This window comes from Oncorhynchus clarkii, chromosome 6, assembly GCF_045791955.1.
Source record: "Oncorhynchus clarkii lewisi isolate Uvic-CL-2024 chromosome 6, UVic_Ocla_1.0, whole genome shotgun sequence".
Lineage (NCBI taxonomy): Eukaryota > Metazoa > Chordata > Actinopteri > Salmoniformes > Salmonidae > Oncorhynchus > Oncorhynchus clarkii.
Window position 1 is genome coordinate 67705794 of NC_092152.1, and position 20534 is coordinate 67726327.

General features: G+C 43.6%; 1 protein-coding gene across 3 annotated transcripts in view; it reads left to right on the top strand.

Moving 5' to 3' along the window:
• LOC139411510 (tyrosine-protein kinase Fes/Fps-like) overlaps positions 1-4362 on the top strand; it is a 43636-nt gene extending 39274 nt beyond the window's left edge. For all 3 annotated transcript variants that reach the window (XM_071157972.1, XM_071157973.1, XM_071157970.1), the window contains 7 exons: positions 1059-1112; positions 1235-1353; positions 1436-1530; positions 1635-1758; positions 2504-2661; positions 3104-3226; positions 3904-4362. In XM_071157972.1, coding sequence (XP_071014073.1) covers positions 1059-1112; positions 1235-1353; positions 1436-1530; positions 1635-1758; positions 2504-2661; positions 3104-3226; positions 3904-4055 — 825 coding nt within the window. In that variant the 3' untranslated portion in view covers positions 4056-4362. The remainder of the gene's footprint in view (positions 1-1058; positions 1113-1234; positions 1354-1435; positions 1531-1634; positions 1759-2503; positions 2662-3103; positions 3227-3903) is intronic.
• The last annotated feature ends 16172 nt before the right edge of the window (positions 4363-20534 follow it).

Consider the following 20534-nt stretch of genomic DNA (forward strand, 5'->3'; position numbering starts at 1 on the left):
TATTGTAGATCCTGTTTTACCTTTGTTGAAAAGTCCCTTGTTTTGTTTTATCGTGTTTAATTCAAGGTTCCTCAATGCTTTATTTGTCTAAGTATTTCTTAAATATTAATGTTATTAGTTTAACTTACCTAAATAAGGATTAAATTACATTCCCACATGTTTAGTTATCTTTCTCCAGTAGTTCTGTAATGACAATTTTACCTTTAATTTATCTGGGACTTATACTGAGACCATGTCTCTTTTACAGATGAATTACATTAAAAAAAATTAAAATCTCAGATGGTGTTCTAAATCTGTCCTTGGCAGGATTACAGTAAAACCCCTCAGCTGCCTTTCTCATTCTGTGCTGTGGGACAAGTGGCTGTTGGTTAATGCTTCTAACAGGTTAAGAATAATGAGGCGGCCATCAATTAAGTCTGGGGCCTAGCAAAGTGTAGTTAATGGGCCCCGTGTCCCTGGTCCTGTGCTGGTGTTGGGTGGACCTGTGGGTTTAACTCTGTATGTGGGAGGAGGGAGATGTGTGAGTCAGGGGGTGCACTTGTATATATGTAGGTCTATGTTTTGTGTGTGTGTGGAATAGCGACCTTGTAGTGTGTGCAAAACACTGTGTGTGTGCCTGCATGCGCGCACGCTTCTATTACACCTCTCCTGAGCATGTTGGGAGTGAATGGGCTTGGAACACACCAGCTCTGCGTAGCAGCTGTCTCAGCGTTAGGATCCATCAGATTTTAATGAGCTCCCAAGATCCACATACTCATACTTGCTCTCCACCCTCCTGCAGAGTGCTATACATAACACACTCACATGTTCTCTAGAGCTGCATGCATACTGTACTACCACTATGCTGCCCATCAAATGGGCTCCAGTGTTTGGCACACACTACAATGTCTCCATTCTACACACACACACACACACATACTGTACACAAACACAATTCGTACAACGCAGTTTTAGAAGTTGGTCCGAAATGCTTCTACCAGGCTGCAAAGTCAGTCTACCCATTCAGAAGGAACAGCAGCACTGGTATCTCTGATTGGTTCCTCTCTCTCTCCCTCCAGGACAAGTGGGTTCTGGAACACGATGATGTCATCCTGGGGCAGAGCATTGGCCAGGTGAGCTCACCACCTGTGGAATGTCTGTTTGGAGTTATGAGAAGCTCTGATTGTCAGGTTGGCCTTCTGTTTTTGTTTCAGCCAATATCCAGAATTAAGCTTGATGTGTGTCTGTTGTCCAGGGTAACTTTGGGGAGGTGTACAGTGGTCGTCTGCTTTCTGATAACACCCCTGTAGCTGTGAAAGCCTGCAGAGAGAACCTGGCCCCAGAACACAAGAACAGGTTCCTTATGGAGGCCAGGTCAGTCTTTCTTTCTCTCTCGTTCTCTTTCTCAGTCTCTCTCGTTCACATTGACCTTGCTGTCTCTCTCTCTGCTGTGCAGGATCCTAAAGCAGTATGACCATCCTAACATAGTGAAGCTGATTGGTGTCTGCACACAGAAACAACCCATCTATATCATTATGGAGCTGGTACAAGGTGAGCCAATCTGTCGTGGGCCTTTACACTAACCACAGCTACAGTACATTCTATCATTACAATGGACTAATAAATTGTGTGTGTGACTGTGTGTGTTCTGCCAGGGGGAGACTTCCTGTCCTTCCTGCGCTGTGAAGGTCACAACCTGAAGTCAAATATGCTGGTGAAAATGGCAGAGAATGTGGCATCTGGCATGGAGTATTTGGAGAGCAAGAAATGCATCCACCGGTGAGAGGCTAGGGAAATAGATCTAGTCTTCTCAGACATTGAGCTGAATGAAGGCTGCCATACAATGTGACAAGATTACATTGCCTTTGATTGCACAATTTTTTCTAGAGGATGAAACAGATGGAGGTTTTTGGGACAATGAAGTTAACCCAGTGTGTAGGGGTTACTGGAGCCTGTAGCGTAGGAATGACCCTAGGACTGTTAAGTTACCGTGTCTCTGAGGAGGTTGCAGAGGACAGAGGGCTCAGAGCCCTGGCTCCTGGCTCATCAGAGGAGTGCTGGATAATTAACCAAGCAGGAACACATCCAGGCTGGATGCTCCAGCTTCCGTTACCCTCTATCACTCCTCCTAACTGCATGTCAAACTGCCTCTGCTCACTACTACACCCTGCATCAGGGAGCCCACAGATGAGAAGAGGGGCTGATTTTCTCTCACTTATTTATCGGCTGTCATTTGCTTCCTTCTCTCGCTCTCTGGTTCTCTCTCTGGTGCTCTTTCTCACTGTCTCGTTCTCACTCACTTTCTCTCTCTTTCTCGCTCGCTTGCTCTCTCTCTTTCTCACTCTCCCTCTTTCTCGCTCTCCCACTCTGGCTCATCTTCTACCTGTTTTTTCGACTTTGATTATATTGCCTTCTAATTTTTTCCCTCAACCCCTCTGTCTTGCGCCTCCTTTCCTTATCCCCCCCCTCTCTCTCTCTCTCTCTCTGTGTCTGTCTCTGTCTCTCTCTGTCTCTGTGTGTGCAGGGACCTGGCAGCCCGTAACTGTCTGGTGGGAGAACAGAGCAGGGTGAAGATCAGTGACTTTGGGATGTCTCGCGAGCAGCAGGACGGGGTCTACTCTGCCGCGGGGGGCCTCAAACAGATCCCTGTCAAATGGACGGCCCCCGAAGCCCTCAACTATGGTACGTCCCATCTGGCTCTGCCCCGCGGCCACAACACTCACAACCGTCCCTCTCCCCCTCCTCTCTTTATTCATCAATCTCTGCATATCCCAAGGCTAGAGAGAACCCACTAAACATGGCAACAACCTGTCAACCCAGCCATCATTCCTCACCCTGTGATTAGTGTACTGCTTTTGTATTTCTCTGAAATGTCATCTAACAGACACACGCTGAACTGTGCTCTCTGGGGTTGGAGTGCTGGTGAAACATAGAAGAGTTCTGTCAGAATAAAAGTCAGAACATACCTTTTGGGGCTTAGAGGAAGCTTAATTTCAAAACTCTATCACTACTTTTCTCACGCTGTGATTGTGGAATAGTGTACAGTTGAATGGGTATGGCATCTCTACAGGATCACTGTCAAATGTAATAGCTGTCTCAATACTGCCCCCTGCCTGTGTTTCAGGGAGGTACACCACGGAGAGTGACGTGTGGAGTTTTGGAGTTCTCCTATGGGAGATATTCTCCAGGGGAGTCACCCCCTACACCAGCATGTCCAACCAGCAGACACGGGACGAGGTGGAGAAAGGTACAGCGAGTCAATGAGATTTCTAACACATTAGTCAGAATTTGGAGTTGACTGTAGTTCATGCTCTGTAGGAGTGTCAAGTTTTAATGTCACATGCACAAGTGCAGTGAAATGCCTTTCTTGCAAACTCAAAACCCGACAATGCAATAATCAATAACAATGTATTACTAGAAAGAGAAAAAAACAGGAGAAAAAAAAGAAATATGAAGAACACAATAAGTAAGTAAGCATATTATATACAGGGTCAGTTCCAGTACCATATTTACAATGTGCAGGGCTGCTGGAGTGATAGAGGTAAGGTGACAAGGCATCAGGATATATGATAAACAGAGTAGCAGCAGCTTGTATGTGAATGGGTGTACGTGTGTGTAGAGTCAGTATAAATGTATGTGCATATTATGTGTGAGTGAGCAGTGAGTGTGTAGGACTCTGTGAGTGTGCATAGACAGTGCAAAAATACAAGTCAATAAGGATACAAGGTTAACTCAGACAGTCCGTGTAACTAGTTTAGGAGTGGAGATGCAACATTATGGAAGTGTATAGAACAGACATGACTCTGGGTAGAATATGGAGTTAGGTCAGCTCTATACAGGAGTCCAAAACATTACACCCCTCTAGATTAACCCCAGGTGAAGCCAACCTGATGTCCAATCATGCTCTCCTGTCCCGTCTCCTAGGATACCGGATGCTAGCCCCAAACTCCTGTCCTCCAGATGTGTATGCCATTATGTGTCGCTGCTGGCAGTACGACACCAGAAACCGGCCGTCCTTCAGCAAACTCAGGACCGAACTCAGTGCTTTATACCACAAAGTGTCCTTACTCAAGTGACTTGTTTGATTCTGTTTTACCTTTTTATATGGAGCAGATGTTGCCTTTATTTAATATACATTGCCTGTAGGGAACCAGTTGCTATGTGATCTTGATTTTACCATATTTAAGTAGTGATAATGTGTCAGGCTGTGAGACCACAGGTAATGTAAGTACACATGACGTGTGTATTGAAAACATTGGTACCATATTCTACAAAGTAGAATATTCTATATCTGTTGAATGTTGCTATTGTTTACTGTATTACGTTACTGTAAATGTACAAATTGAATGTTCCTATTATATCAGCTTTAAAGAGTTGATGGGATCTTTTTCTTTCTTGTCTTTTTTAATATACACTGAACAAAAATTTGAACACTATGTAAAGTGTTGGTCCCATTTTTCATGAGCTGAAATAAAAGATCCCAGAATTTGTCCATATGCAAAAAAAGCTTATTTCTCTCAAATGTTCTCCATTTGCACACATTAGTTTACATCCCTGTTAGTGAGCCTTTCTCCTTTGCCAAGATAATCCTTCCACCTGACAGGTGTGGCATATCATGAAGCTGGGAACAATAAAAGGCCACTAAAATGTGCAGTTTTGTTCACACAACACAAAGCCACAGATGTCTCAAGTTTTGAGGGAGTGTGCAATTGGCATGCTGACTGCATTAATGGACCAGAGCTGTTGCCATTTCTCTACAATAAGCTGTCTCCAATGTCGTTTGAGAGAATTTGGCAGTATGTCCAACCGGCCTCACAACTGCAGACCGTGTAACAGCGCCAGCCCAGGACCTCCAAGTCTGTCTTCTTTACTCGCAGGATCGTATGAGACCAGCCACCCAGACAGCTGATGAAACTGGGTTTGCACTGAAGAATTGCTGCGCAAACTGCCAGAAACTATCACAGGGAAGCTCATCTGCATGCTTGTCATCCTCACCAGTGTATTGACCTACTGCAGTTTGATGTTGTAACTCACTTCAGTGGGCAAATGCTCACCTTCGATAGCCACTGACACCCTGGAGAAGTGTGCTCTTCACAGATGAATCCCGGTTTCAACTGTACTGGGCAGATGGAAGACAAGGCGATTTTCTGATGTCAGTGTTCTGAATGGTCCCTATGGTGGTGGTGGGTTTATGGTATGGGCAGGCATAAGCTATGGACAACGAACACAATTGCATTTTATCGATGGAAACAGACCCTGAGGCCCTCATGTTTCAGCATGATAATGCAAGGATCTGTACACAATTCCTGGAAGCTGAAAAATGTCCCAGTTCTTCCCTGGCCTGCATACTTACCAGACATGTCACCCATTGATCATGTTTGGGATGCTCTGGAGCAAAGTGTACAACAGCGTGTTCCAGTTCCAGCCAATATCCAGCAACTTCTGACAGCCATTGAAGAGGAGTGGGACAACATTCCACAGGCAACAATCGACAGCCTGACCAACTCAATACGAAGGAGTTGTGTCGCGCTGTATGAGGCAAATAATGTTCACACCAGATGCTGACTGGTTTTCTGATCCACGACCCCTACCTTTTTTTAAGGTATCCATGACCAACAGATGGTTCTGTATTCACAGTCATGTTAAATCCATAGATTAGGGCTTAATTAATTTAAATTGACTGATTTCCTTATATGAACTGTAACTCTTTGAATATGTTGCTTTTAAATTTTTGTTCAGTGTATATAAATTAATTCAAATCCTCTTATCATGCCTGTGTTTTCTACTACGTTTTAAAATGTAGCCACGAGAGAGCAGCGCTGTGTGTGTGAAAGGGTGATTCACTTAGTGAGGCTAGTGATGAGACTGCTCACATGTAGATAACTACTGTACAGTATGGTATGTGACACACCCTCTGCACGTGACCTAAACATTACTGACACTCTCATATTCTGGAACTTTATTTCTAGTTCATTGTGCCGCTCATTTAAATCCAGATTCTTAGACTGGCCTTTATCTTTAAATATGTATTTAACCTTAACTGACTTGCCTAGTTAAATAAAGAACAAATTCTTATTTCCAATGACGGCCTACCCCAGCCAAACCTGGACGATGCTGGGCCAATTGTGCACACCCTGATGGGACTCCCAATCATGGCCAGATGTGATACAGCCTGTATTCGAACCAGGGACTGTAGTGACGTCTACGGGCAGCAATATGTTTTTATTCAGATCTTTCATGTCAAAACCTTTCACAACAATACTAAATGACAAAGAGGTGAAACAGGAGCTTGTTCCTAGATCTGTTTGTACATTAGCCAACTGACATAGAAGGGTTGGCTAAAGAACATATAGATCTGAGACCAGCCTAGCAAAACAGAGGTCTAAAAAGGAGCTAAAAGACAACAGTGACTCATCACTAAAGCTCTTGATTGCGAAAGGTCAGCAAATAGCATGACAATCAAGTTAAGTGACTTGTGAGCAACTTTCTCAGGATCAACCACTTATTATACAGGAGTGACACCAGAGAAACTTTGAGGACACGCTAACTCCTGTGGAATCACACAAGCACTGCTACTATGCATTACTTAGAATGAGACCAATTATTGTGGAATGTCACTGTTAGCCAAATATGTCACATTATTCTACCTGTAAGCATGAGTTAGAATGTACTACATCAGTAACCAAATCTGTGGAAATGGGCAATTTGTATTGTGTTTTTGACATGTGTGTATAAGATCAAAAGCATGAAGATAACACAAAAACAAAGGTTTTTAATCTTGGTAAGCAGTGGTTAGCCCATCCACCAACCGATCCAGGGAAAATACAGATGAACCTACAGGAGAGAAGCCCAAGTGATTTGGATCCTGTCTGTTGTAGAAGAATGCAGATGTGTAATATGGCTAACAGGAGCAATACATACACAGTCCTGGAGTGGCAGCAATTCACTCATCCCCCCATCTTCAGCAAATGGCATGACAGGCAGACAGCCAGGTGATAAAGATGTCACATTCTCTGCGATTGTGCAACAAGCCTGATGTGAAAAGCACCTCGCAAGTTAAGCATGTTCGGTCACTTTCTGCATCACCTGATTGTTTCATGATTTTTATTTAACCAGGTAGGCTAGTTGAGAACAAGTTCTCATTTGCAACTGCGACCTGGCCAAGATAAAGCAAAGCAGTTCGACACATAGAGTTACACATGGAATAAATAAAACAGTATAAAATCTATATACAGCATGTGCAAATGAGGTAGGATAAGAGAGGTAAGGCAATAAATAGGCCATGGTGGCAAAGTAATTACAATATAGCAATTCAATACTGGAATGGTAGGGTGTACAGAAGATGAATGTGCAACATTGTAATGTTTGATACTGGGGTGCAAAGGAGTAAGATAAATAAATACAGTATGGGGATGAGGTAGATTGGATGGGCTATTTACAGATTAGCTATGTACAAGTGCAGTGATCTGTGAGCTGCTCTGACAGGTGGTGCTTAAAGCTAGTGAGGGAGGTAAGAGTCTCCAGCTTCAGAGATTTTTGCAGTTTGTTCCAGTCATTGACAGCAGAGAACTGGAAGGAGAGGCAGACAAAGGAAGAATTGGCATTGGGGGTGACCAATGAGATATACCTACTGGAGCGTGTGCTACGGCTGGGTGCGGCTATGGTGACCAGTGAGCTGAGGTAAGGCGGGGCTTTACCTAGCAGAGACTTGTAGATGACCTGGAGCCAGTGGGTTTGGCGACGAGTATGAAGCCAGCCAACGAGAGCATACAGGTCGCAGTGGTGGGTAGCATATGGGGCTTTGGTGACAAAACGGATGGCATGGTGATAGACTGCATCCAATTTGTTGAGTAGAGTGCTGGAAGCTATTTTGTAAATGACGTCGCTGAAGTCGAGGATCGGTAGGATGGTCAGTTTTACGAGGGTATGTTTGGCAGCATGAGTGAAGGATGCTTTTTTTCAAAGTAGGAAGCTGATTCTAGATTTAATTTTGGATTGGAGATGTTTAGTTTGAGTCAGATGTTGCAACTACCCATTTAACGTGTACAAAAGTAGGGCAGAATTCACTCTTTGTTCTAAGTGAGATGTAAGAAATGGGCTGGTTTGAAAAGTAGGACCAAATTCACTCTGTTCCAGGAGTTTGCCTCGATTCCTGTAACAGTGAATTTGGAACATTGCCTTTAAAAGCCGCAATGCCTATAACTCGTGATGGGATTGAATACCTATCTTAATTTGGCCCTAATTTTGTAGACATGAAATGGATTGCTGCAGTTGCAACATATGGCTCAGTGTTTATGCATGTTCATTTACGAGACCCGTAACATAACTCATGCAAATTATAATAGTGACAAAGTAAAAGTGCGAACGAAAAACCACTTAATTACCGTCAAACACTCAGGGTTTATTTGAAAACACACGGTAAAGAGGGGGAGGGGGGGGGGGGGGGGGGGGGGGGGGGGGGGGGCTGAGCTGGACCCAAGGAAAGAAACAAATATCCAAAACACCCCTAAGTTAGACCAGCCTACTACTATACAGCTAACTAACTAACCAAAAATACAGTGGGTGGTCCGCCCAGTTCTACCTAGTGTTCTTAGACAAAGTAGTCCTACGGGTAGTGTATTCCCATGGGCAACTTGTCTTGGTTCCCCCTTTTCCCACCATCAAAGATCATAACACAAACAATACTCACAGGTGGGGACAAAGTGATCTGGAGGTGCTAAAACAAACAAGAGGACTACCAAGAGATTGAGCTCTGGAAAAAACAACTGATTGGGTTTTTAAACCAAGGGAAAGGAAATGTGAAAGGGTAAGGGAAAAGGAGGTGTGTCTTCTGATTGATGACTGCATGTTGACTGATTGGGGAATGATGATTGCCACCTGTGAGGAGGGGAGAAGGAGAGAAAAGAAATACACACACACAGGATACGCACACAGAATACCTGTATCCGTAACACCATGCCTGCAGCTGTTTCCCCCACTCAATCACAACAAACAAACCGCCTGCAGGTTGAGTTCAATAACTACAGGCAGATAGATGTATGGTGAGATGCCGGATGAAGCGTTGAATAGGTCAGTAGCCTACAGTGTAATATGAGACGAATGCAATTGCTGAATTTACGTAGATATTTGAAACTAAGTGTTTTGATAACTTTCAAATGTAACAATGTACAATAAACAACCGTTTACATAATACCATAGAAGCAGTGTTCTGCTAATATAACAATGTGCACCTTTCATTGTCTTTCTCAGGGATTAAGTCTGGTGGTAATGGGGCTACCTTGGTAAACATGTCAGAGCGGTCATAACTTCCTGTGTTGTGTCCCGTACACAACAGGAATTTCCTGATCCTGGTGTCGAATACACACAAGTTCTCCCTCGCCATAATGACTCCTACCATTCAATTAAATTATTTAAAAAAAGACAATACAAGTAAAAGTTGTCTAGAAAAATGTTAATGCTGAGTGCCAGGTCTTCATCCATTCAACGACGTCAGTATCAAGTCTGTGTTGGTCAGGACTCTATCACATCATCTTGCAAGTCTCCAAGTGCTGGGTCCATAGATCCTCTTGATATCTCACAATTTATTAGGTTCACCCATCTATGTAGTACCGGGTCGGACCCCTTTTTGACTCCAGAACGGCCTGAATTCTTCGGGAAATTCTACAAGGTGTCGGAAATATTCCAAAGGGATGTTGGTCCATACTAACGCGATGGCATCACACAGTTTCTGCAGATTGGACGGGGGTACGTTCATACTGCGAACAGCCCGTTCCATCTCATCCCAAAGATGCTCTATTGGATTAAGGTCTGGGGACTGCGCAGGACACTCAAGTAAACTGAACACACTGTCATGTTCCAGGCAATGTGTTCCCACTCCTCAATTGTCCAGTGTTGGTGATTGCGTGCCCACCGTAGTCGCTTCTTCTTATTTTTAGAAGATAGGAGTGGAACCCTGTGTGGTCCTCTGCTGCAATAGCCCATCTGTAACAAGGATTGACGAGTTGTGTGTTCCAAGATGCCATTCTGCACACCACTGTTGTACTACGCCGTTATTTGTCTGTTTGTGGCCCGCCGGTTAGATTGCAAGATTCTTTTAGAAGATTGCAAGCCATTCTCCTTTGACCTCTCTTGCCAATCACCTTCGACCACCCACAGGACTGCCGTTGACTGGATGTTTGTTGTTTGTCACAACATTCTCAGTAAACCCTAGACACTGTTGTGTGTGAAAGCCCAGGAGGGAGGCCGTTTCTGAGATACTGGATCTGGCACTTCTGGAACTAACTATCATACCATGCTTGAAGTTGCTTAGGCCACTCGTTTTGCCCATTCTAACATTCAATCGAACAGTAACTGATTGTCTCGATGCCAGTCGGCCTGCTTTATATAGCAAGCCACTGCCCAGTGACTCACTGTCTGTAGGAGCAATCCATTTTTGTGAACAAGGTAAACTGGCCACTGAGTGTACAGTATACTATGTTAAAGTTTGAACAGGTCAGACTAAACCTACCAATTATCGTCTCCCCAACGACAACCATTGGTGAGAGGGCAAGAGGTGAGGCTGGAGGTAAGGTTTTTGTCAGCGCCCCATTGACGGGCATGGCAGCGTAGATCAGCTCCTGGCCCCTCATCAAAGATACTGGTGGGCTATACACAAACACACACACAAAGCACTGATTACATTATCAATGGTGGTTAAGATTAGCATGGTGGAACCAACCTGACTGCTGTATTCACCTTTCTATTTCACTTCAGATATAATGATATGTGAAGTGTAATACAATGGTAAACACAGTGATCAGGCTGGTTACACCAGGCTAAGTTATGAAGGGGAATTGGGAAAAACTCTAAACTGTTTTGACCTTTGACTATAAATGTTCCATTTATAAGAATGCTCACAGCAAGGGCATGTCTGCATGATGCTGAGGGTCCCCTTGCTAGTCTTCTCTATGTTGCATGTTCGGCTTCAAACTTGACATCTCTGCAGCAGGCAATCCTCATAAACAATGTACTTCCTCATCTTATGAGGTGGTGTTGACTGGGAGAGCCTGTGACTTTGTTATTCCATAGATACCCAAGTGGTAAATTGCATTTTGTTATAAAGGACAAAGCTTTTTGATAAAGCACTTCACAACCAAAATAACTACTCCTTGTATCTGCTTGGCTGAGTAATTAACCTACTAATTTACCGTTTTATTTAAATACACATTTTCATATAGCACACATTACCGTTGTTGATGAAGCCGTCTATGTCACCAAGGCAGTAACTCGGGTCAAATTCATTCTAGGTCGTCACAAGTTACCACAGGCGCAGTTATAAAGACTGCCTATTTCTACAATTACACTTATTAGAATGTGATTTTAAACCTAGCCATACTGCTAACCTCATGCATAACCCTAACCTTAATTTATTTAAGACCATAAGGCAAACTTTTCGATTAAAAGTTTTTCGATAGAGACAATTTTAACTTTGTGGCTGTAGTAACTTGTGGAAATCCTAATTATATGCTTTACAGATGTATAATGGCCGTAGCTCCAGATTGGACTATATTCAGGCCGGTAACGCCGTTACGGTTTGTTGCTCCAGTCCTAGTTCACTGTATTAGTCAGACATTTGTTAGCTACCACCATAGCTGCATCCATTATTTCGTTTTGCCCTAGACAATACAGAATACACCTGTAAGAGCTATGAACTAACTTTCAAACCCGAATTGTAGGCCAACGTTAGCTAGCTAGATAACGAGCTAACATTAACTAGCCTATAGCTAGCTAACCTGACTCGCTAGCATTATCAAATGATAACTTTACATGACCAGCCGTATTCTAGACAATAAACAAACTTGCATGAGCTACGAACTAACTAGGTTTTATTATTAAAAAAAACAACTAAACAAAAGTCAATGTTCTCCTTCACTTCACAAAAGTACTCAGATCCCTACAGGCTCTGGGGGCCTGAGAGGTGCTGTCACGCTCGTCTGATGAAGAAGGAGTGGACCAAAGCGCAGAACGTGTTCATGATATTTATTAAAATCTGAACACTAGAACAAACATAACAAAGCGAGAAACGCCCAGTTCTGTAAGGTAACTAAAACTATACAGAAAACAACTACCCACAAACCCAGGTGGGGAAAAAAGGCTACTTAAGTATGATTCTCAATCAGAGACAACGATAGACAACTGCCTCTGATTGAGAACCACACCCGGCCAAACACAAAGAAATAGAAAACATAGCAATAAAGAAACTAGAATGCCCAGCCTAGTCACACCCTGGCCTAACCAAAATAGAGAATAAAAGCCTCTCTATGGCCAGGGCGTGACATGTGGAAGCATCTTCAAACAGTATTCCCTGCAATGTTTTCAGCCTTGAAATAGTGGAAATCCAAATATATTTTAGCCTAAGGTAATCAGATTTCTGAAACGAAAACCGGGGACATTTCCAGTTCGGTGGTCAATATATAATTAAAATATCCAATGTTATTATCTATGAAATAAAAATGGGGGACAATTCCAGTTTCATGTATTTAGGCACACTGTGATAGACAGAGAAAACAACTGCTACAGAAACACTACAGACAAGACAGAACTGTCAGATCTGAACAGCCATTCAGTGGTCCTGTAGTCTGGGTAGAATAAGAGCAGAAGAGAACATGAGAAAAATTGAAGAAAAAAAACAGACAATAGTATATGTGAAATACTTAACAACTTAATAAAGAAATAATATGATGATGAGATTGGTAACTACATAATATACTTATTCCAACCTAATCTGTATATTTCTCAGAAGAATGTATCTTCTTCAGGATTGCTCTGTCATTGGCCAGCTTCTCCATGAACTCCTGGCAGAGGAGGTTGAAGTTTGTCTTCACAATAAGCATGGCCTTGATGGTAGGAACAGTGAACCTATTTCTTGCTGCTGTCCATAGATCATTCATTTGGGAGAACACTCTCTTGACTGGTGCATTACTTCCAGGTAAGCACATGACAACAGACGCTAATCTAGCCAGGTTAGTGTGGGATGTCGTTCTCTTTGAAGTGGGTAACCACCGTGCTCCATCTCTGACTAAGCGGTGTCTCCACCGTGCTCCATCTCTGACTAAGCGGTGTCTCCACCGTGCTCCATCTCTGACTAAGCGGTGTCTCCACCGTGCTCCATCTCTGACTAAGCGGTGTCTCCACCGTGCTCCATCTCTGACTAAGCAGTGTCTCCACCGTGCTCCATCTCTGACTAAGCGGTGTCTCAGATGTTTTCCATTCTTCAAGCGATCCCCCCTTTAGGAACTCTTGCAGGCCAGTAACCTCGTCAAACAATGCATCCTCATTGATGGTCACATTGGGGCATTTTTCCTGCAGTGTGCCTGCTGCCTTCTGGATCTCTTCACGCTGAGGTTGCCTTTTTAAAAGGAGACCATGTAAATATTTTAGATTATCTGTGTGCTTTCCCCATGCTTGCAAGTAGTTCACAGCCGTAGTGAAGAATGATTGGGATGTTTTGAGAAAGCTCTCTATAGACATTGCTCCATTTCCCTCTAGCTCTCTCAGAAGTCCTCTGACTAAAACTGGAATGAAGTTGTCATCATGTCTTGCAGTCGTCATCACGTCTTGCAGTCAATTTTGCCTCAATGCTTGCTTGATCATGTCACTGAATATGGTCAAGTTTCCATGGACAAAGGCCAGCCAAAGTTCAGTCAGTGGATCTTCGAACATTGCTCGCAGGACAACAGGGCATTTGTCTTCAGAAAGAAAAAAGGATTTCAATGGCACATACCTTTTCAGCACTCTTTCTAGATCAGGGAGCATGGACAGCCAGCGAACATTGCTGTGTCCTAAAATGTTATGGTACTCCTGGCAAACAAACTCACAAAAGCTCTTCAGTCTTCTATTCTGACGGTGAAAATATGAAAATATCCAAATATCTTTGTGAGCAGGTACTCAACATCAAGGGGAATCATATCCAAAGCTGTTCTGGCCGTGTTATGAATGATGTGGGCAGGACAACCTAAGCCAATCACCTCCCGCTGCTGAGTATTTTTAACTTTGGTATGGACATTGACCCTCCCCAGCCTATTCAGTCCTCCAAAGTTGGTATTTGTGTTGTCGGCAGAGAATGCCACGACTTTGTTTTCCAGGTTACATTTTTGGATGATCACCAGAACCTCAGCTGCCTACTCCTCTGCTGTTTCTCCTTTCAAGTCAACAAAATCATGCAGTTTTGTTTCCACAGATGTGTTGCCACCATATATCTTACAATATCTGACTACTACTGGCAGCAGCTTTACATGTCCATGATTGGACGCATCAATGGACAGGGACACAAATTCAACCTGGGCTAGGTCCTGTTTTACCAAAGTAGTTGCCCATGGTGCTAACACGTTACTCACTATGGCTTCACATTTTGTCCTAGCACATGGTGCTAACACGTTACTCACTATGGCTTCACATTTTGTCCTAGCACATGTAAACTTCGGCTCATAAAGCTTTCGTGTCAGTTGTGCTGTGCAGTCCATAGATCTGTAACTATGATTGTGTCGCATAGTGTGGTATGCAAAGACACCCTCCTGCACACCCAAATCATATTCTTCTTGGGAAGGCTCTACCTTCTTGAAGAATGTGGTGACAGAGGGCATACCAACACGGGCAATCAGAGAGGCTTTATGCTTTTTGGTCTGTTGATGTTCTACCACTGCCGTTCTTCCCCCGCTGCCAATTGAAAAAGAGGAATTATAAAGGGTGCAGTTAACCAATCTATCGTCTTGACCTGAGTGTATAAACTGAAATTCTCTCATCATGTTGTCATTAAAATGGCACTTCCGTTTCTTGGAAAGAGCCATTGTACCTCCTCTGTCTGCTCTTCTTCACTCTCGTTGTGTCACTCTTCTTACTCTCTTTTTCTTCTCCTCCTCTTTTCTCCACTCGTCTTCCTGCTCTTTCTTCTTTTCCTTCTCTTTACCTTTCCACCTCACTCTTCCACACTCCTCGCTTCACACTTTTTACTCCCTTCATTTTTCCTTCTCCAAGCTTTAATAATAAATAGTACACTATTAGATAAAATACTTTGGTTAACAGATTTCCATTGCTTGCCTCATTTTTGTATTTTATCTCAAAAACATTGTTTGGAATAATAAATTGGCAGGCTCTGTAATCATATCTTTACCTTTCCTCCTCCCTCTTTCACTCTTCTTCCTATCCAGTCTTCCTCCTCTCCACTCTAACAGAAAACATTATGCTAATGTTATCCATGAAAATGTCAAAATATATTAAAATTGTAATCTACAAATAAATATTCTCAGAATTATGCATTCATTTAATATAATCACATTTTCAAAATAGCCGTCCACTGCATGTTTACATGTGAACGATTTTTAACCTAGCTACCATGACAGTAGCTGGCTAACCTAGCTAGATAACTTAGTCGACATAGCTAATGTTAGATAGCATAACATATTTAAAACCTTATAAAGCAGAGCATCTATTTATATATCAAATCAAATCAAATCAAATCAAATTTTATTTGTCACATACACATGGTTAGCAGATGTTAATGCGAGTGTAGCGAAATGCTTGTGCTTCTAGTTCCGACAATGCAGTAATAACAAGTAATCTAACTAACAATTCCAAAACTACTGTCTTGTACACAGTGTAAGGGGATAAAGAATATGTACATAAGGATATATGAATGAGTGATGGTACAGAGCAGCATAGGCAAGATACAGTAGATGGTATCGGGTACAGTATGTACAAATGAGATGAGTATGTAAACAAAGTGGCATAGTATAGTATAAAGTGGCTAGTGATACATGTATTACATAAGGATACCGTCGATGATATAGAGTACAGTATATACGTATGCATATGAGATGAATAATGTAGGGTAAGTAACATTTATATAAGGTAGCATTGTTTAAAGTGGCTAGTGATATATTTACATCATTTCCCATCAATTCCCATTATTAAAGTGGCTGGAGTTGAGTCAGTGTCAGTGTGTTGGCAGCAGCCACTCAGTGTTAGTGGTGGCTGTTTAACAGTCTGATGGCCTTGAGATAGAAGCTGTTTTTCAGTCTCTCGGTCCCAGCTTTGATGCACCTGTACTGACCTCGCCTTCTGGATGATAGCGGGGTGAACAGGCAGTGGCTCGGGTGGTTGATGTCCTTGATGATCTTTATGGCCTTCCTGTGACATCGGGTGGTGTAGGTGTCCTGGAGGGCAGGTAGTTTGCCCCCGGTGATGCGTTGTGCAGACCTCACTACCCTCTGGAGAGCCTTACGGTTGAGGGCGGTGCAGTTGCCATACCAGGCGGTGATACAGCCCGCCAGGATGCTCTCGATTGTGCATCTGTAGAAGTTTGTGAGTGCTTTTGGTGACAAGCCAAATTTCTTCAGCCTCCTGAGGTTGAAGAGGCGCTGCTGCGCCTTCTTCACGATGCTGTCTGTGTGAGTGGACCAATTCAGTTTGTCTGTGATGTGTATGCCGAGGAACTTAAAACTTGCTACCCTCTCCACTACTGTTCCATCGATGTGGATAGGGGGGTGTTCCCTCTGCTGTTTCCTGAAGTCCACAATCATCTCCTTAGTTTTGTTGACGTTGAGTGTGAGGTTGTTTTCCTGACACCACACTCCGAGGGCCCTCACCTCCTCCCTGTAGGCCGTCTCATCGTTGTTGGTAATCAAGCCTACCACTGTTGTGTCGTCCGCAAACTTGATGATTGAGTTGGAGGCGTGCGTGGCCACGCAGTCGTGGGTGAACAGGGAGTACAGGAGAGGGCTCAGAACGCAACCTTGTGGGGCCCCAGTGTTGAGGATCAGCGGGGAGGAGATGTTGTTGCCTACCCTCACCACCTGGGGGCGGCCCGTCAGGAAGTCCAGTACCCAGTTGCACAGGGCGGGGTCGAGACCCAGGGTCTCGAGCTTGATGACGAGCTTGGAGGGTACTATGGTGTTGAATGCCGAGCTGTAGTCGATGAACAGCATTCTCACATAGGTATTCCTCTTGTCCAGATGGGTTAGGGCAGTGTGCAGTGTGGTTGAGATTGCATCGTCTGTGGACCTATTTGGGCGGTAAGCAAATTGGAGTGGGTCTAGGGTGTCAGGTAGGGTGGAGGTGATATGGTCCTTGACTAGTCTCTCAAAGCACTTCATGATGACGGATGTGAGTGCTACGGGGCGGTAGTCATTTAGCTCAGTTACCTTAGCTTTCTTGGGAACAGGAACAATGGTGGCCCTCTTGAAGCATGTGGGAACAGCAGACTGGTATAGGGATTGATTGAATATGTCCGTAAACACACCGGCCAGCTGGTCTGCGCATGCTCTGAGGGCGCGGCTGGGGATGCCATCTGGGCCTGCAGCCTTGCGAGGGTTAACACGTTTAAATGTCTTACTCACCTCGGCTGCAGTGAAGGAGAGACCGCATGTTTTCGTTGCAGGCCGTGTCAGTGGCACTGTATTGTCCTCAAAGCGGGCAAAAAAGTTATTTAGTCTGCCTGGGAGCAAGACATCCTGGTCCGTGACTGGGCTGGGTTTCTTCCTGTAGTCCGTGATTGACTGTAGACCCTGCCACATGCCTCTTGTGTCTGAGCCGTTGAATTGAGATTCTACTTTGTCTCTGTACTGGCGCTTAGCTTGTTTGATAGCCTTGCGGAGGGAATAGCTGCACTGTTTGTATTCGGTCATGTTACCAGACACCTTGCCCTGATTAAAAGCAGTGGTTCGCGCTTTCAGTTTCACACGAATGCTGCCATCAATCCACGGTTTCTGGTTAGGGAATGTTTTAATCGTTGCTATGGGAACGACATCTTCAACGCACGTTCTAATGAACTCGCACACCGAATCAGCGTATTCGTCAATGTTGTTATCTGACGCAATACGAAACATCTCCCAGTCCACGTGATGGAAGCAGTCTTGGAGTGTGGAGTCAGCTTGGTCGGACCAGCGTTGGACAGACCTCAGCGTGGGAGCCTCTTGTTTTAGTTTCTGTCTGTAGGCAGGGATCAACAAAATGGAGTCGTGGTCAGCTTTTCCGAAAGGGGGGCGGGGCAGGGCCTTATATGCGTCGCGGAAGTTAGAGTAACAATGGTCCAAGGTCTTTCCTCCCCTGGTTGCGCAGTCGATATGCTGATAAAATTTGGGGAGTCTTGTTTTCAGATTAGCCTTGTTAAAATCCCCAGCTACAATGAATGCAGCCTCCGGATAAATTGTTTCCAGTTTGCAGAGAGTTAAATAAAGTTCGTTCAGAGCCATCGATGTGTCTGCTTGGGGGGGGATATATACGGCTGTGATTATAATCGAAGAGAATTCTCTTGGTAGATAATGCGGTCTACATTTGATTGTGAGGAATTCTAAATCAGGTGAACAGAAGGATTTGAGTTCCTGTATGTTTCTTTCATCGCACCATGTCACGTTAGTCATAAGGCATACGCCCCCGCCCCTCTTTTTACCAGAAAGATGTTTTTTCCTGTCTGCGCGATGCGTGGAGAAACCTGTTGGCTGCACCGCTTCGGATAGCGTCTCTCCAGTAAGCCACGTTTCCGTGAAGCAAAGAACGTTACAGTCTCTGATGTCCCTCTGGAATGCTACCCTTGCTCGGATTTCATCAACCTTGTTGTCAAGAGACTGGACATTGGCAAGAAGAATGCTAGGGAGTGGTGCGCGCTGTGCCCGTCTCCGGAGTCTGACCAGAAGACCGCCTCGTTTCCCTCTCTTTCGGAGTCGTTTTTTTGGGTCGCTGCATAGGATCCACTCCGTTGTCCTGTTTGTAAGGCAGAACACAGGATCCGCGTCGCGAAAAACATATTCTTGGTCGTACTGATGGTGAGTTGATGCTGATCTTATATTCAGTAGTTCTTCTCGACTGTATGTAATGAAACCTAAGATGACCTGGGGTACTAATGTAAGAAATAACACGTAAAAAAACAAAAAACTGCATAGTTTCCTAGGAACGCGAAGCGAGGCGGCCATCTCTGTCGGCGCCGGAAGTAGTATAATAAATTGTGACATTATAACATCATAACATTATAACATCATTAGCTAGTATCTCAAACAAGTGTAACTTTGTTTGTTTGTGGTGATGTTGTAGATTCATTTGACACTTGCTAGCTTCTGGCCGAGTTTTCCACAACAGTTTTTTTTTTCTCTAAAACTAGCGCGAGCAAGTAGTTAGTAGAAGAAGAGTGAATGAAGCGGATATAGCGAGCAGCCCCCTCTGCTGGACTAAACAAGCACAACACGATTGAGACGTCTACCGGTAGGCTCTGCTGCCCGGTTTTTCTTGCCACGTATAATATTATTTCACTTTGCAGTCTGTTTTTAACGCACAGTTAAAAACGGGGACATTTCCGGGGACAGCTCCAGCCGGGGACAGGACACCAAAAACGGGGAACTGCGCAATAAACAAAATCAGCATTCTTCACGGTTCATGTTTCAGGATCTCTCAACTGACTGACTGTTGGGTGTCCACTGTCATAGCTTCATCATTTCAACTCGCTGCTTTGACCAGTTTCACTGCATCTGCATAGGAGACCTTCTCGACAGCCCTGATCCTTCCTACTTTGACCTCCTTAATCCTAAAAGGGCACTCAGGGAACTCTGGAATGTGATTCCCATCACAATTGGAACACCTTGCACCCTCAGACTCTTCAACAATGATATTCGTTTGCAAACACTTGACACGTAGCCCAACTTTTTAACATTTATGACATTGAAGCTTTTGTACATAAGCTCGCACCGCATATCTCATATATCCCAACTTTACATGGGTCAGGAGAAATTCTTAATTTTACATCAATAATACAGAAACGCCTTCCTCCCTCTTTCCATTCACAGTGTGGGTTAAGCAACGTGAATCAACTACCAGTAAAATACTACTTGAGTAAAAGTCTAAAGGTATTTGGTTTTAAATATACTTAAATATCAAAAGTAAATATACTTGCTGAAATATACTTAAGTATCAAAGTAAAAGTATAGATCATTTAAAATTCCTTATATTAAGCAAACCAGACGGCACCATTTTCTTTTCTTTTTTTCTTCTTTACGGATAGCCAGGGACATGCTCCAACACCAGACATCATTTACAAACAAAGCATTTGTGTTTAGTGAGTCCGCCAGATCAGAGGCAGTAGGGATGACCAGAAATGTTGTCTTGATAAGTGTGTGAATTGGACATTTTCCTGTTCAAAATGTAATGAGTACTTTTGGGTGTCAGGGAAAATACATGCAGTAAAAAGTACATTGTTCTCTTTAGGAATGTAGTGAAGTAAAAGTAAAAGTTGTCAAAAATATAAATATTAAAGTTAAGTGCCCCCCCCCCCCCCCCCCCCCCAATTGAAAAAGATTTGGGAAACCCTGGTGTAAAGCACTTAGGTAAAAATATGTTCAATTACTATTTAAGTAGTTTTTTGGGGTATCTGCACTTAACTTTACATCACTGCATGTTCTTTGAACAGATACAATTTCAAAGCTAGTGTAGTTTGTACAGTTGCAGTTACAGAGCTAGTACATCTAGTACAGATGACATTTCATTGCTAATAAAGATTTTCAAAGCTAGTACAGCAATTTCAAAAGCAGCTAGTA